Source organism: Silene latifolia, chromosome 2 (assembly GCF_048544455.1).
Source record: "Silene latifolia isolate original U9 population chromosome 2, ASM4854445v1, whole genome shotgun sequence".
NCBI classification, from domain to species: Eukaryota; Viridiplantae; Streptophyta; class Magnoliopsida; order Caryophyllales; family Caryophyllaceae; genus Silene; species Silene latifolia.
Window position 1 is genome coordinate 198,670,647 of NC_133527.1, and position 17,600 is coordinate 198,688,246.

At 36.5% G+C, this 17,600-nt stretch overlaps 2 protein-coding genes and 1 long non-coding RNA gene across 4 annotated transcripts; 2 read left to right on the forward strand and 1 right to left on the reverse strand.

Annotated features, from left to right (window-relative positions):
* The first annotated feature begins 4,258 nt into the window (after positions 1-4,258).
* LOC141644377 (uncharacterized) lies at positions 4,259-8,807 on the forward strand. Of its 2 annotated transcripts, none has more exons than XM_074453886.1 (5): positions 4,259-6,049; positions 6,132-6,208; positions 6,859-6,970; positions 7,241-7,357; positions 8,257-8,807. In XM_074453886.1, exons 1-5 carry the CDS (start codon positions 4,643-4,645, stop codon positions 8,611-8,613), a joined length of 2,070 nt encoding a protein of 689 aa, XP_074309987.1. In that variant the 5' UTR covers positions 4,259-4,642; the 3' UTR covers positions 8,614-8,807. The 2 variants fall into 2 exon arrangements, 1 of the variants encoding a protein (XP_074309987.1); XR_012544029.1 differs by having other exon boundaries at positions 4,414-6,049; positions 7,241-7,789; positions 7,900-8,807.
* Positions 8,808-9,437: 630 nt separating this feature from the next.
* LOC141632698 (uncharacterized) lies at positions 9,438-11,558 on the forward strand. Its single transcript, XR_012537816.1, has 3 exons — positions 9,438-9,596; positions 9,933-10,012; positions 10,637-11,558. It is a non-coding gene; the product is annotated as an uncharacterized LOC141632698 (long non-coding RNA).
* A 409-nt stretch (positions 11,559-11,967) lies between these two features.
* LOC141632700 (F-box protein At4g22280-like) lies at positions 11,968-15,567 on the reverse strand. The gene is made up of 3 exons (XM_074445221.1): positions 14,211-15,567; positions 13,854-14,069; positions 11,968-12,475 (listed from the first exon to the last, which is right to left on the reverse strand). Exons 1-3 carry the CDS (start codon positions 15,396-15,398, stop codon positions 12,341-12,343), a joined length of 1,539 nt encoding a protein of 512 aa, XP_074301322.1. The 5' UTR covers positions 15,399-15,567; the 3' UTR covers positions 11,968-12,340.
* Positions 15,568-17,600: the final 2,033 nt, after the last annotated feature.

Sequence of the window (17,600 nt, forward strand, 5' to 3'; positions counted from 1 at the left end):
TCTCATTAAAGACGGCACGTATCCGTTACTTTAGAGTGACGGATACAATTTTTTCTCACAAATGACCCAAATAGAGGAGAGAGGGAAGCACATGGGGTGCCCCCACCTTGTCCCCCCTATCCATTTTGTGAGTGGCATTACCCGTCACTTACTCCGACCCATCTTCAGCCAGACTAACTGCAATGGAAGAGTAAGTCGGTAACTTTTGACAAGACTTGAACTTTTTGCAAGTGCTATGTACTACTCCTACTAAATGCTAATGCAATACTTGTCGTAAGGTGTTGGGAAATTGACTGGAAATTTCACGTTATAGTGTGTGTCGTTTTCATTGTTAGATGCCAATATGCGACAGATAGCCTAGTAATTATGAGTATAAACTATATAATCGAATCGACTATTAATCTCTTTTAAAACGGATATACTTCTTTTAAGATTAAAATGGTCAAATATCATCCCCATTTATATGGGTGGGACATGTTTTTTGTCTAATTTCTAGATATGTGTTTTTGTCTTATCCATCTTATATGATCCGTTTTAAGTTTAAGACGGATATTTTCGTCCCTTGACAATAATTTGTGGATAATCAGTTACTTGAGTATTGCATTTCAGCAATCGTAGATTCGTAGTGCAATAGTTAAAACACAATCATTTGGGCCAATCTATATGATTCTTAATAGTGAAATCTAAGCCAATAGTCCAATATATAAGCCCATGGTCCAATATATGTTACATTTTGATTTCACAAATTCCTGTGGAAAATTTCCACTTATGCCCCTTTGATAGGAGAAAAAGGATTGTACATCGGATGTACTACATCATACTTAATGACTTTTTGAGTTTTTGTGTATTTTTTTCGAGTACTATAGAGTTTATAAATTACATTTTAGGTTTATGATGTCAAAAATCAAATTTTTTTGAGCTTATATGTAACTTTTTTGAGTTATAATGTAATTTTTTGAGATTAAAGTTTAAGTAAATAAACTCAAAAACTTCAAAATAAAACTCAAAAAATTTAGATTAAAACTCAAAAACTTTATCGTAATGCTCAAAAACTATACCATCTGATGTACTACATCAGATGTATAATCCACTTACTGCTTTGATAGTTTGATATGTGCTAATCATATTTGTATCCTTATTTTCAGGAAAGCCCACTTGTATCTTTTAACTTTCTAGTTATTCTCACTTATACGAATTATACCCCTTAAGTATAGTAAATGATGAATATTGAGGATAAGAGCAAAATAAAATATCTTGATATTAACAAAAAGCTTACCCTTTTTATATAAACGCGGTTTTATTTGACCTGTTTCACTTTTAATACGGTTATATTTGTTAGTCATCTTAAGAAAGACTAACTGGATTTGATTTATCTATAGTCTAACGTTTGGGCTTGAGCATCGGTTTAACATAGGGCTATACTTTAAATTTGAGATAAAGTAGCATAGTCGTTTAAGGGGAAATATAACAAATTACCCCCATAAGTTTGATACTATGTGCAATTAAGTCACTTAACTTATAAATGTAGCAAATCAACCCCACAAGTTTCTCTTAATGTGCAATCAACCACATATCTAATTTTTAAGAGTAAAATTTGCTAATTAAATATTTTACTATTATTGAAAATCAAAATTATTGATTAGATTTTAATCCTAAAATTATTGTTTATTAAAAAACATGTTCAATTTTTTTTAAAAAAAAATTATTTCGGTGAAAAAAGTTTCTAATATTAGAATTGTTAATTATGTTACGATTAAAATTTACATGACCAAATTTTTGTTTATATTAAAACTGGTTCGCATTTTTCGTTGAATATGTAAATATTATATTTAATTATTTAAGAAATATATTTATAATAGCTTTTATAATAGAAAAAAAATAGGTTTTTGTTAAAAAAAATGGTAAAGAAACTTGATTTGTGCTTAATTGCACATTTTTGGAAAGTTATGGGGCTAATTTGCTACAAGTGAAAGTTAGGAGGCTGTTTTGCACATAGTTCATAAGTTATGGAATTAATTTGCTACATCCTCGGTTTGTTAGGTAACAAGTTGACTCTATTCTTAAAAAAGAGATTTATTTTCGACTCATGAATGACAATATGATGGCAAAATAATACATCATATTTACCCCCTCCGTACCAGATCAATGGTTACACTTATCTAATACGGCCGTACCACACCAATGGTAATATTCTATAAATGGGCCGTTTTTTTACAATAATACCCTTATATTCTCCTTATATTTACACAATGACCACTTGTAGCCCACTCACCAACCCAAAAATTTAATCCATTATATTCATTTTACTTTCCATCTTTGCTCCTACTTTACCTTCTTTTCTTAAATATATCATTTTTTATCATGTTACCATTGGTGTGGTACGGAGGGAGTATTAGTTTAGAAAATTCGGATAAGTCCAGGGATATTGGGGTTGTTTGGTTTAGGGATGACAATTATAGCCCAAACCGAACAGAAACCCGAATCGAACTGAAGGAAAATTTCGATCTAAACCCACCATTTAAAAACCCATCCCCGATCCGCTATTTAAAAACTCATATCCATATCCACTATTAGAAAACCATATCCATTCATACCCGAAATCGATCCAATCGGATATTTTTGAAAATTTAGGCTTTATTAAACTTGAAATTTCAATTTTATTATATAAGATTAATTTTTTATGTAGTCAAATCAAGTTTCGGATTGTGTTTTGGATTATATGGTGGATTAGGTATGGATTTGGAGCGGGTATGGGTTTAAAAGGAGTATAATGATCGGGTATGGATTTTAAAATTTTGGATATGGATCGGATATGAATATGGATATGTGATCCAATAAGTAAGTGGATCGGGTTTGGATCTTGCAAAACCTGATCCAATCCGACCCATTATCATCCTTAGTTTGGTTCACTATGGGAAGTTAAAGTTCCAAGCCTCCAAGGAAGTTAAATTCATATGAATTTGTAATACGAGAATTGCAAAATTGTTGTTTGGTTGCCATGAGATAAATGAGTAATGTGGAAAGTTGCATTTATGAAGGGGAGGTTAGGTAACTGACTTCCTGCATTATGGAGGAATCATAGTATTTTGAGAAAGTCTAATTCCAATAAAATGGGCAAACAAACAATGGCCCTGTTGAGTAAACAACATATTGAACAAAATTAGTAGATTCCGGCCTAATTAGTAGTTTGACCAAACAATCTACTATTTTCATGTGTTTGGTAAACGGCGTATTCTGATAGCATATTGGTCAGAATCTACTATTTTTGAATATGCTGCTAATAGCAACATATTGCATTAGCATATTCACTTCATTCATGAAATCATTCTAATTATCTTAAAATCTTCTATTTACCAAACACCCTTTTTTCAATTCTGCTGTTTTGTTTAATAGTCAAACGTACTATTGAAATCTGCTAACCGTATTCTGCTAACGTTATCCGCTATCATGAATCTGCTTCTGCTGTTTGCCAAATAGAGCCAATATCACATTTAACCAATTGAACTTCTCATAATTTGAGAGAACAACCAAGCAACCCATTTACTTTTAACATAGTTGTGCTCATTAGAAAAAAACAAATTATGGCTCATTATTGTTCTTAACTTTTTTTTTTACTAAACTAAATGAAAAATCAAAAATTTATAAATTAGAATATCACAATTTAATCAAGTAATAACATCGCATGAGATTTGTTATGGTAGCATGAAAAAAACTATACTCATATAGTCATATACACGCAGTTGCGGAAAGAGATGAATGCAAATAAAAAGTCTTTAACTAAAATCTATCCCTATCTACAATAATTATCTATGTTCTATAAAAAAATCGTCAAAAATTTTAAGATTCACATAAACGGTAAACTTTGTATCGTAATCGTAATTGGTTTCCTTTTACATACATGAATCTCAACTTCACTATGGCACACAAAAATTAAACAAGGTAAAAATATCTCCAATAAACACTTATATAGTTATACTTCCTCCATTCAACTCCACTCTACCACTTTCTTTTTTCACGTTTGTCAATACGTGTTTTACGCGCTAAATATCGTTAGCTACGTATTTGAAAAAATTATAAAAGTTATATATTTCTAATGTACTCGTAAAGACGAATCAAACAAGATCCCACATGAATATATTTCCAGTTACGTATCGAGAGAAAATTGAAATTGAATACTCACTCGTGAATAGTGTACAAAAATGAAATAGGTAGAGTGGAGTTGAATGGAGGAAGTATGTAATTTCTGATATAAGGCGGTCTTTTAAAAAGTGAATAAAAAAAAGCCCTCAAATTAAGAATCGGGAATATTTCACATAACCAATAGGTAAAAATATCGAGACTTAATTAAAGTTACAAAAAAAAAAAAAAAAAAAAAAAAAAAAAGTTAAAGAGAGTAAATAGAAAAACCGAGGTGTGGTGGACTGGCAGTTGCCTGATGTTGTTGGTAACATTGTCGTCTCTCCTCTCTTTAGCTCTTAAGGTATGATCTCACCAATTACTTCAATTTCCCCCAAATTCTAGGGTTTTATTACCCTAATTTAATTTGTTATTCTAATTAATTTCCCCAATTCTGCAATTACATGCATTAATCTAGACCTTAAGCATACTACGTTAGTTCAATTGTTGTTGTTGAATCTTGATCATGTCGAACGACGTCGGAGTGGATGAATCCGACGTCGTTTTAAGCGATGTAGAAGAAGATGAGAATCCGATTAAGTTATCGGAATCATCCTCGTCCGATTTCGTTTCTGCGGAGAAATTCCGCGAATTGCTTGCGGAATTCGATCGCGAGAAGAAGGCGAGAGTGGAGGCGGAGGGGGCGAGGACGGAATTTCAGAATTCGTTTAATCGTCTCAAGACGTTAACTCATGAGGCGATTAAGAAGCGAGATGAGAATGGGAGGCAGCGAGATGAGGCGGTTAGAGAGAAGGAGGAAGCTTTGAAGGATAATGAGAGGTTGAGGAGTGAGTTGGCCGAGGTGAATAAGGCGAAAGACGAGGTTTTGGATAGGTTGGAGGAGGTGGAGAAGGGGAAGGAGGGGGCGAGGGCGGAAATTGAGACTGCTGCTAAGATGTTAGTGACAGGGATTGAGAAAATATCAGGGAAAGTGAATCATGTTAAGAATTTTACAGGGACGGGGTTGCCTAGGTCGCAAAAGTACACGGGATTGGCTGCAGTGGCGTATGGGGTGATCAAGAGGACGAATGAGATTGTTGAGGAGGTGGTTAAGGCAATTGAGGTGGCTAATAAGGGGAGGAATGAGGCGAGAGAATTGGTTGAGCAGAGGAATTATGAGATTGCTATTGAGGTTTCTGAGCTTGAGGCGAGTATTGGTAGGTTGAGAGAGGAGGTGGCGGAGAAGAGTGGTAGAATTGAGGAGTTGGAGAAGTGTGTTGTTGAGAAGGATGGGAAGATTGGAGAGATTGAGGATGGTATGGTGGAGAGAATTGTTGAGGTGGAGAATGAGAGGGATGAGTTGAGGAAGATGGTGGATGATTACGAGAGTAGGGTTAGGGAATTGGAAATGAAAATGGAGGATCAAAGACCTTTGGTTGTTGAACAGTTGAGTTTCGTGTCAAGGATTCATGATCATTTGTATAGTTTGATAAGAATTGTGGATGTTAGTAACGGGGATCAGGCGGACTTTGCCGAGTCTTTGTTTCTTCCTCAAGAGACAGGGTTGGAGGAGAATATACGAGCGGCATTGGCTGGGTTGGAATCAATATTTGAATTAAGTAGGATTGTTAGTGACAAGACTAAAGATGTGGTGGAGGAGAAAAGTCGAGCTGTGAAAAGCTTGAATGAAACTGTTGCTCGATTGTTCAGAGAGAAGGAACATGTGGGGGTATTGCTTAGAAGTGCCTTATCGAAGCGATTAACCTCAAACCCAGGTTCTAAAACAAATGCTGTTTTCCAAGTAGCGGAAAATGGCTTAAGAGAAGCAGGAATCGAGTTTAAGTTTGGTGCCTTTTTTGAGGATGGAAAATATGATGCATCACAAAGTGAAGAAGGCACCCAAGAGACTAAGGATGATGAGATATATGCTCTGGTAAACTGTTTTGACATAGTTAATATCCGTTTTAGTTTTCTTTCTGTTTTCTCGGCGGGTTCATTATAGAATTTATGTGCAGGCTGGTGCCTTGGAGGACATTATCAAAGATGCACAACTTCAGATAATCGAGCTTCAGCATTCAGTGGAGGAGCTAAGGTACATTCTTAAGTTGTTTAAATGTCGGTATTGCTATATGTTAATACATGTTGTGGATATAAATGTGGTTCCTTATACATATGGCATCTTCTTTGTTTCATGTCTCTTACTCCCTGGAAGGATTAGGTGGTGTGGGTTTAATGATTTCTTCCTTCTCATAGATACCTAGCATGAAAATTACCTTATAATCGCAAAATTGTGTTACGGCATATAGCCATATAGGGCATTTCAGCTGCACCTCAATGAAAGCGTCTTGCCAAGAGCCTTAAAAACTAATGTTGTGCCTCACCCTTATGTGCTTCAAGCATGCCTTTGCTAACACTGCTTGTAATACAAAATAGATCAGTGGCCCTCTTCCTCATCTTTGGGTTGAACGGTCATGCCCAACAAGGAAACATACTGTCCAGCATCATTTTTCATATCCCTGAATGGAGCATAAAATTTTTTGGGGCCTTGTAAATTGCTTGCTGCCCCCCGCCCTCCTTTTTCGCGGCTGTCCTTTGGTCTTTGTTTAGACTAGGAAGCAGACCCATTGTTACTGTTGCTCTAAGGAGCTTTTGTTCAGATGCTGTCTGAAGGTACTGTATATGGCTTACAAATACAAATAACTAAATTGTGGTTTATTTGATTTGGTTCGTTCTTGAGTTAAGGGCAGAGTCGAGTTTACTTAAAGATCGTTTGGAGTCTCAAGCCAAGGAGCTCAACCAGAGAAAGCACCGTATAGAGGAACTTGAACTGAAGGAACGGCAAGCGAATGAAGAGGTGACTTTTATGCTTTTTTACAGCCTCACTTGTTAGCTTTTCCGATTTACATTTCAAGGATTTAAGGCCGGCTGCTATAAGCTGACCAAAACTCAAGGCAGCTTTAATTTCTCGATCAATTAATGTGTTAATTCTTTGTTATTTTATTAACATGGATTCTTGCTTTCGACAAAAGAGCTAATGGTGGTTGTAGCTGCTGCTTGAAAATCAGTATTATTTATTAGCTGATCAAGCCAGTATCTTTAATATAGTCTTTCATTCTTGCTTTAGATTCAAGGGCTTATGATGGATATTGCTGCTGCTGAAGAGGAAATTACTAGATGGAAAGGGGCAGCAGAACAAGAAGCTGCAGCCGGAAGTGCTGTTGAGCAGGAATTTATCGCTCAGGTATCTTTGCTACTCAATATCATCCTTTATCCCGATGACGTTGTACCTCGTGGAAAAATAGATTGCATGTTGCTGCTCATTCCGGACATTATGTCAATCATCTGAATATTCAACTGCACCCGTGTTTTCTTGTGTTTTAGAAATAGAAACATTTTTTTTGGTGTATCTTATCGTCAAATAGGAGATCTTGGTTCTCTGTGAGGGGAGATGAAGTAGTTGATGTTTGAAGTTATGTCTGTATCTGTATGCTTAGCCATCCCCGAATGCTTGATCCTGGAGACTTGGGCTTTTCTGAACGTAGCTAGTGTATTTAGCATTTGAGCTCTTAGTAATTGACTCTGATTAGAATTTACTCTTGCTTCAGGTCACCTTCATCCATTTTTCAGACACAGATTTAAAATTTAAAATGCGTAAACTCACTAGCTTCAATGAGTCCACTAAGAATTGATGTTCAATTCTTTTTCTCCCCATCTTTAGGTGGCCACAAGTCCGTAACCTAGACCAAATAAATTACGTTATACAATCCCCATCCTCTAGAACAGTGGGTAAACATCTTTGACTTGTTGTGCACAGTAGATTCAATGCAATTGATACACAAATACTAGTATTATGTCGTGTTTAATGTCTATTTTCGAGATCCACAAATGTAGCTGTGCATTTTGACATTATGGATGTAGAGTATGTCACTTTCCTTTCTTAAACATCTCACTTAGTGACATGACATCTTTTATTGGCTTTGTAATATAATGAGATCATGCAAATTGTTTCGCTAAACTGTCTGTACTTTTGCACTATTATGCTTTGATAAAGTAGTCAGTCGAGGCGCTTATGAGATGCAATGTTATCAGTCGATTTTTTATTTGCATAAAGTAACAATGGCTTTCTATCTATGATGGTAGATCTCTTCCCTCAAGCAAGAAGTTGAGGAGGCAAAAAAAGCAATGGTAGAATCCTCGAAAAAACTCAAATTTAAAGAGGAAACAGCAGCAGCAGCAATGGCTGCAAGAGAGGCAGCTGAAAAATCATTAAGGTTAGCAGACATTCGAGCCACAAGGTTAAGGGATAGAGTCGAAGAGCTGACTCATCAGCTCGAAAGTTTAGATAAACGAGCTGATGGTATGACTCGTTCCCGGCCTCGATATGCGTGCTGGCCTTGGGAGTGGCTTGGGATAGATTTTGTTGGCCATCAGCGACAAATAGAGCCACCAGAACAGCAGAACTCTAATGAAATGGAGCTCTCTGAACCCCTTTTGTGATTTATACTTGTTTTTTCCGCTTTCTTTCGGGTTTTGCTTCTTTCTAGTTTGTCATTTTACTGGTTGTATACAAGAAGATTGTAGCTTTATATTTATTTATTTTTATAAATGTGTACAGTCTTTCTTACTATATAAACTAGAAAAGTTCAAACTTCTCGAACATTGTTTAGATATCGACTTATCCGATTCCAATGGAGTTTCCACTTTTGATTAGATCTAGAATATTGATGTATGTTGACTTCTTGAGGATATTTGATCGTCTTCTGGAATCAAGCTTATTTATTCATTTGTTATTAAAGAGAGATATATCATGTATGTTTGTTTTAAACAGTTATACGAGAGGACCGGTTTTGAAGCTTGTGATTTGAACCAGGTAATGGATGGCCACCATTAAGTTTACTTGGCTATGCCAGATTATTTTTTATCAGCAACTTTGTTACATGATCTTAGTTTTTATTGGAATAAAATGCACTTTTTTTTAAGGGGCGTTCTTGATGTAGGGCTTCTGAGAGACGGTTTTACTAAGAGACAAATTTACAATTTTGAGTAATAAGGGTTCCAAAAATAATCTAAACTGGCATATTGACAAAAATGGTCAGAGACTATTAAAATAGGCACGTTTATCTTGATGACATGAACCAAATGAAAGAGTTACGATTAAAAATAAAAGGAATATAAATGATACATAGTGAGGTACGAAAGAGACGGTGTCTCAGTAACTTGAGTGACTTAATTGCTCTATACATGTTGGATCACTAGGTGAAATATATATATATAGAATTTTTGTTAATTTATTCTAGTATTAGAACATCTCAAGGATTCTCACAATATTTCGTTATCTCATATGACCAAAATATATGGTAAAATACATATTCTTAGACAAAACTTTGCAAATAAAAAAAGAAGGGTTTTTCCCAAGAAAGAAACAAAAAAATAACAACATACGCCCTACATATGTACATGGTATACTTCAGAATTCACAGGTATGTCCTTGGTCTCTTCTTATTCATCAGTTGATTTTTATATCCGACATGATATGTCGGCTTGAGACGGTTTTATACAAGAATTATATTTATCTGCGTTTTCAGTTCAGAACTTATGTAGTTTGAACTACTTTTTGTATATCCTTCTGAATATTGAGCCATCTAGTAGTTAGTACTATGTGGCAACCCGTATTGATTCCGCTGAACCTTTCCTCGTCTTTGGTATCAGAATTATTGTACAAAACTTATGTTCACGACACCACATACGCTACCCCTGAAGCCGTATTCATTCATGTTTAGTTAATTCAATCTCGTAAATAAATTTGTTTCTTCTAGTTCTTGTGCAGTTGCGTCCTGCGAGTAATTAAGTTATGGCGACAAAATCGTTGCCTCCTCTTAAATCATGCCACAACAAGGTATTGTTTTCATCTCTTGGCTTCCGCTGATGTTTGGCACTTGCTACATAAGAATTATTTCCAAAAATGGGCCTCATTCCAAACTATTTACACGGAATGGGTCCACGTCATCACTTTTAGGGGTCGTTTGGTTCACTACTTAGGAATGGAATGAATTGGAATGAGAAACCATGGGAGTATGGGGTTCTAATTCCATACATTTCAAAACATGTTTGGTTCATTAGAAAAATAAACATGAAGGAATGGAGTTTGAATTCATAGGGAGGAGGTGGATATGGGATTCCAAGGGGTTGGGGTGGAATGAGAATCCATCAAGATTCTAACTCCATTCCAAAATACCCCAACCAAACACTAGAATGGGTAGAATCCATTCCATTCCATTCCAAACCTCTCAACCAAACACCCCCTTAATTTTTTTTTTCCAGATTTCCCAACCTCTCGACATATGAAATAGCGGGTAGTATTTTTTTTTATTTCACAACATCTCGCTACTTGGAATATCCAGAAGCTACAACACAAATACCAATAAAAAAATACTTTGGCTTAGAACGCCATTTAAGAAAAAAAAATCGCTACATAACTTCCTGTTTCCTTGCTCTGCTCTGATTTTTGTGAAGTTTTTAGGGCGAAGTTCAGCCAGATGATCGTTTCAGTGAGCTGCCTGAAGAAATTTTGTTGTCAATAATTTCTTCTTTAACAAAGAAAGAAGTTGCAAGATTTAGTCTTGTTTCCCGGCGATGTGAATTCATAAGGCGATATGTTCCGTTCTTGATCTTCAAAGATCACCAAGCTATGAAAAAGATTGGGAAAAGTGGGAAAGCAATTGATGAAGTAAGAGCCGAGTTTGTAAGGAGGGTTGATCGTGTACTCGGAAAGCATTTGGGGACAACTATAGATGAACTCCGAATCACTTTTGATTTGGACCAAAGTTGGCAAGATTATGTCGATGAGTGGGCGGCTTTTGCACTCGATAAACAAGTTAAAAGCCTTGAGCTCAATTTTTCATCAGTTTGGATCGACAGTGTCGACTCTCTTGCTCTGCCACCTAAGTTCACCGGCTTTAAGTCTTTTCTAACGTCTCTTTGTCTTAGATACGTCAATGTCACAGATGAATTCGTTGATTACCTCTCCCATTCTTGCCCACTCCTAGAGATGTTGTGCATCGAAGGATCGAGATGTCTAACTAGAGTAACCGGTTCATTACAAGTAAAACAGTTAGACATCTCTCACTGCAAGTAAAGAGAGAAGGAGCATCCACTATGTGTACCTCAATAGCAAGTACGCTATAAAGTATCAAGAAATTAACGGAAACCTCTTATCCGTCTTAGGAGCATGGAGGTTCCGTTTGGCAAGACATTTCAGGAACCTGATTTAGTCAAAGTAGCTTATTTGACCAAAATTTTAGGTACCTTATTTTTTTGTAAGCGTTTGGTAAGTAACTTATTTAATCAAATAAGCTACCTGAAATGAAATGCTACGAGATTTCAGTTACCTGATTTGATTTAATTTTCCGTTTTTACCCCTTAAATTTATACTATTAAATAATTATCATATCTTTTTACGTCATTTCATCAAAATCAGTTACTTTTTCAGTTAGTTTGTCAAACATTTTTTTTATATAATCAGCTACCTTACCGTTCCTAATTTTCAGCTACCTTATCAGTTACCTTTTCAGGTTTCAATTAACTTTTCAGTTTTCAGCTATCTTTTCAAGTTTCAGCCAGCTATCTTTTCAACTTTCAGCTATCTTTTCAGTTAGTTTTACCAAACAGAGCTTAAGGTTTTACGAACTAGATTCTGACAAGATTTATTTTTCGAGCCTTCACCACGATTGTCTTGCCTGCTATGATATTCTATCTAGCAGATATTTTCGCCTTTAATATTAACCGACATAATTGACATATAAAGGTTTTTTTTTCTTGACAGCAGACATATAAAGGGGTTAAATCACAATAGAACTAAAAATCAGTAGAACCAATTTATATAAAAAGGGAAAAATCCCAATAAACAAAAAAAAAATAGTGAAGTTTTTAACATACAAAATAAGAACAAGAGGTACTACAAAAACTTGTAGCTTTAATTTTCGATCAATAACAAATTAGAAGAAGAAAGAAAACCCGGAAAGTGAAGACTCCAAAGAACCGTGTTGAAAACCGTAGTATTGCGTTATTTCAATGGTAGAAGTTAGCTCATTCCAGCAACAAAAACAAGAGAAATCTAGCAAAATGCTTCATGTGCAGGCTGCTGCAAAGGCATATTGCAGGCTCAGGTGTTCAGCTATGAATTATGATGCTTGCAACACCATCAAGGCAGCGAGACTCCAATTCTTCACCAAAACAATTTCAACTTTACATCGAGCTTCCTTGAATAGAGTAATTTAGAGCAATTAGTGCCTCCAACTTCAACACGTTTCAAAGGATGTCTCCGACATCTTGCCATATCTTCCAGTTTACTTATCAGAGACTGCAAAATCACCAATGAACTTGTGATGAGAGATCGACTAAAATATGTAACTTATGGGAAATATTTGAATCTGGAAGACTCTAGGTAGTTGGTTTTACACAATCCATTGTCATGCATATACAGTTAGCACGGATTTTCTTTGCTGATCCGTAGGTGCCAAATAATTTCATGAATAGCCAGACCCATGGTTTTAAACATGGTTGCCTGCAAATCATTACAGCTGATATCAGGCAGCTACGATTCATCCAACGACCACGAAGCCATTATATAATGCAATTTTTTTTTCAAAAGGGCGATGTTCTGGACCTACAGCGAGTAGAGGCGTAGAGCCCCATAAACTACAATACAAATCAAGATTAGGGTCGCCATTTAAGAGCATCCAACCCTACTGAAATAAAAATACAAAACATAACAGAAATCATAGATCAACAACAGAACCAAAATATAATCCCATGGTTAGCCCCATAAGATCACAGGCTCACAGCCGTCACATCAGAAGGTAATTTGTGTCGGATTTGAATGTGGACCGTCACTGTGAGATTCCGCTTGATAACCCTAGAAATAATTTAGAGTAAAAGGAGTTACCCTACATTTCAAAAGTGGTGAACTCTTGAATGCATTATCAAAGCTGCCCACAACATAGGAATGGCCTATCTGATACCATGAAAATAGATTTTTACCGGAAAGGAGATAATAAAAATTGGGATGGAGGAAGTAATTTCATGAATAGTAGTAATCAACTCCAATCTTCCATCAATGGTTACACCCACTTCTGTCAATCCAATAGGCTGATGGAGCAGTGTAGCTCTTAGAAATGACCTTTTTAAGTTTTTATCAGTTTTCAATCCTTTTTTCTTAACCTTATGATAACTGAAGAATAAATTGAGCATAAACTCCGCGTCTACAGGAAGCTTTTAATGCATCGCTACTGCCTAGTGAAAGGGCTCGTACATACTTTGTAGGACAAAGAGAGGGGAACAATACAAACCAACAAGTCAAAATGGATAACAGTTTAATTGAATGAATGAGAAACTTCTATCATAAATTCATCAATCTAACAGTTGACTGAATGCTGTGGCAACACATATGGTGGTCATGAACCCGCATTATTTCCTTTACCATGTCCTCCGAAGCACACAAGTACCAGGTTTTATCCATATAAATCCATCCTAAGCGGAAACGTAACATCAGAGCATGCTTCATTGCTCAAGTTTCAGATTTGTGTTATTATGTTTCTGTCTTGTTTAATATACGGAGGATACCTTACAGGAGTTATATGCCTGATAGGATGAACATGCTAACTTGAATTGCATACCTGCGGAGTAATAATTAACCTAAGTTTGACTTAAAATGAGAGAAAGAAAACTCATGACCATACCTCGAGTGTCAGATGTTGGGATCTTATACAAACTCGCAAGGAGATTATTTCCGGGTGGCAAATCCAGAATAGACCATCTAGAAAAGCTGAAAAAGAGGATTTCGAGAGTATCCATGATGAGAGGGTAAGCTTCAGCTCTTTAACATTACAAGGAGGTCCAAGCTGAATATTCCCGAGTTCTTCTTCATTGAATTTGACATCATCACATTCGAGCTCCTGGAACAAAACCGTAGAATTTGTCAGTACAACTGATGATGACTTTCATTTATCTGCAAAGCAATTATACTGTAGAGTTTGTCAGTAGAACTGAAAAAAAAAATTCACTCATATGCTAAACAATTACGGAGTATATGATACCTGATGCATATCATCGATCAACAAAACTTTCAAAACATAGCAGCTGCTTAGTCCTGATATGAGCTTCTTCAATTTAACAAATCCTTCGGTCTGAAGATTATTAGGTGTTGTATGCAGAGAGATATCACAACCGGCTTGACTATTAATGACAATAGACGAGGACTGGTAAAACTGGCCTTTATACTTGAACATTTTTAACCTTGGAGCATTGATCAAAACATCTAACAAATTGCCCAAATAGATAAAGCGAATTTCTCTTAGCCGACTACTTGATATCCTGATAGTACTCATTAAGCGACAGGTGCGAAGCATCAAAACCTCTAATAAGGTGAGTTCAGATAGAAGCTTGCTAAGAACCTCATCTGCAATGCTGACATAAGAGATTTCTAGTTTCCTTAAATTCCTCAAAAAACTAGGTTTTGAAATAACTGGCCAATGATCATCGTAATCATTGCCGCCTATGTACTCAAAATACTCAAGACTCGTGGTCTCGAGAATTACAGTCCCACCAAAAGGTAGACTCTCAGTTAAGTAGAGTGTTTCCAGTGTACTAGAGCGGGGAATGACAATATTTTTGCAGCCAGAGCAACATGAGAGCCCCAAATGTTTCAATGACAAGCACAAACTAGTAATCTGATTTAGCATACGCTCCTCTACAGTGACCTCAAATAAAAACAAAGATTCCAGAGATGCAAGATTCATGGCTTTGTAGTAAGGAAGCTCGACTCCAGTACAATCAAGAGTTCTTAAAGATTTTGCAGAGAGCAAAATGTCCGTTAATTGGTAGACATCATTGAAATGATTTTCAAGAACAAGATTCTCAACTTTACTACGCACGGCTATCTCAAGCCACTCATCAACTTTGCAAGCGAACTCGACATCAATGCTAAACTCAATTCTGAGCTTCTTTATACGCAAGTTTTCCTTAGAGTATCTCTGCATTCTAGTTTCTATATATTCTAAAGATGCAGTATTTCCATCAGAAACATTACGACGAGGACGAGTAACCAATAGGACCGGGTTCGTATCTGAAATACGAGTCCATCGTCTCGACAAAATGCAAGTTCTACAAGCCTCTTTAAAATCCAGAAAAGAAATGATATGATGCATGATAAAATCGGGTAAATCCGATAATCTATCCACAGGATTTAACTGCCCATGTTTAGATTTCTTACAATCGGGCATCATCTTCACTGAGGAATTTCGTCGAACAGTTGGTGTGCACTCCGCAAATGTGAAACTTTCTACTATGATCTGTTCGTAGTAAAAAGAAAGGCTATGATGGGGTTTGTTCAAGGCTATGATTATGGTTTACAAATTCTTCCAAAATCCAAATTGTCCATCAAAGTATGTTTAGATAATTAGGTTGGGGCGTAGTGCACTGATAAGGTGATTGCGAGTTATTGCAGTAGATGGATTAATTCGTGAAGTCAAATGCAAACTAGCCTTCCTCTAAGGAGTAGCCCTGGTCAAACATTAGGGACGACCTGGCCCTCCGGACTCGGCCTGCCCCTTGCCTGGCCCGATTGTCAAAACTAGGGTCGGGTGTTGTGAGAGAAAAGAACAATTTATTAATAGAACCTCATACGGCACTTATAAAGAATAATTATAATCGAAAACAAATCTAATGGAAACCAAAGAAAAATAATTTTCTTATAAACTAGGGATCTCAAAACAGCATCTGACAATTCGACTCGTCCTATCTTCATGTATCTTTTGAGGGGATCCTTCGTTTGATTTATGAGATAAAATTTACCTCTGACTGGTGAACAAATCCAACCCGGCCTGCCGATTTGATATTATTTGAAAATAATGCTGAACAGGTGACTAGGCCCGCCCTAGACCCGGATCGGTCGGTTCCAGGTCGACATCCATTAGGCCCGGCATGGCCCATGTTGACCCGCCTTCGCCCCCACGCTAGTTCTTGATCGGCCTAACCAAGCCCAGCCCGACCCAGCCATCGACCATAGCAAGGAGTATGTGACTATGTGAGTACGTCTTATTCTATAAATTAATCGGAAAATATGCATGGTAATACGTGTTTATAGTTAGGTACGTAACATTGTTATCCGCCCAACCCGTTTTTTCAAGAGTCGAGTCTCAAAATAACGGCCCGCAACTTTTCGGCCCGAACCCGAAATAACCCCTGACCGTCTCAACCCATTCGGTCAACTCAAGAATTTTTAAATACTCCCTCTGTCCCGGTCATTTGTTGTCCTTTTCCATTTTAGGGCGTCTCAGTCAATTATTGTCATTTCTATTTTAAGAATGAACTTAAGGAGTAATTTGATCATTCACACTCAATTTATTCCACTTGTCATTTAGTAATTGACCACATCCCCTTTCCTTGGTCTTTGTACCAAAACCAAAGGACAACAAGTGACCGGGACGGAGGGAGTAATAGTTATCGTAAAGACGATCGTTCTAAAAAAACATTATTTTTCTAAACTCATAAACATAAATTATGATTTTTTTTTCTCAGTTTTTATTTCGAAATTGAATCTCAAGAATAGCAGCCGCCATCCTATTGAGCTACATAATGATCAGACTGGTATCTAATGTCCGCAGAAGCAGACGTTGTTGAAAGCATAAATCCCCTTTCCTTGCGTTCATTCCCACTGAATAACAACGATAAGCGAGAACGACTTGTAAAAGTAGATGCATTTCTCAAATCCGAGCTCGTCTTTTGCTATACTAGCACTGATACGAATGGAGCAGTGGTGACCATGCTACTAGGCAATATAGCAAGGGGCAACAACAGTCCAGGAAGGAATTCTGATGATGAAACACTAACAGTGGTACCAGGAGAGAAAGTTGCAGAGGTTGGGAGATATGGCCCAATTTCCAAGGAGCCCACAACTAATCATCAGCAGCCCACCAAAGGGAAGGTTCCACTCACTGCCAGCTCTGATGATAGCCGTTATCAGCTGCACATAGGATCAGGAGAATAGTACTAAGCTGAGTCACCAATAGTACAAGGAGCATGTGATCATTTCTCATTTCCAGCTAATAATTTGCAACGACTCTTTTAGCTTAATCCCCAAGGCAACTAGTCTATTTAAGAACTGAATGTAATGCTCTTTTCTCATGAATGAATTAATCAGAAAATTGTCCTAGAGACTCCATGTTAAGAACCCAGGCAATAATATTTTGCTGCAGTTTTTAACTTATAATTAGCCTATCAATTATATTAATTGAACAGCTAATTGCTTATCCAAGTTACTCCCTTTCATTTGTTATTTTCATTGTTTAAACCTTATCATTTGGTCATCAGAGCTATCAATCCTTGGCCTCACCCATACAAAAAAAAAAAAAAATTCCAGAAAATCAAAAACTTTATTACTCCTTTCTTTACGTCTCACCATCAAAAAACAAAAAAATTGCTAAACC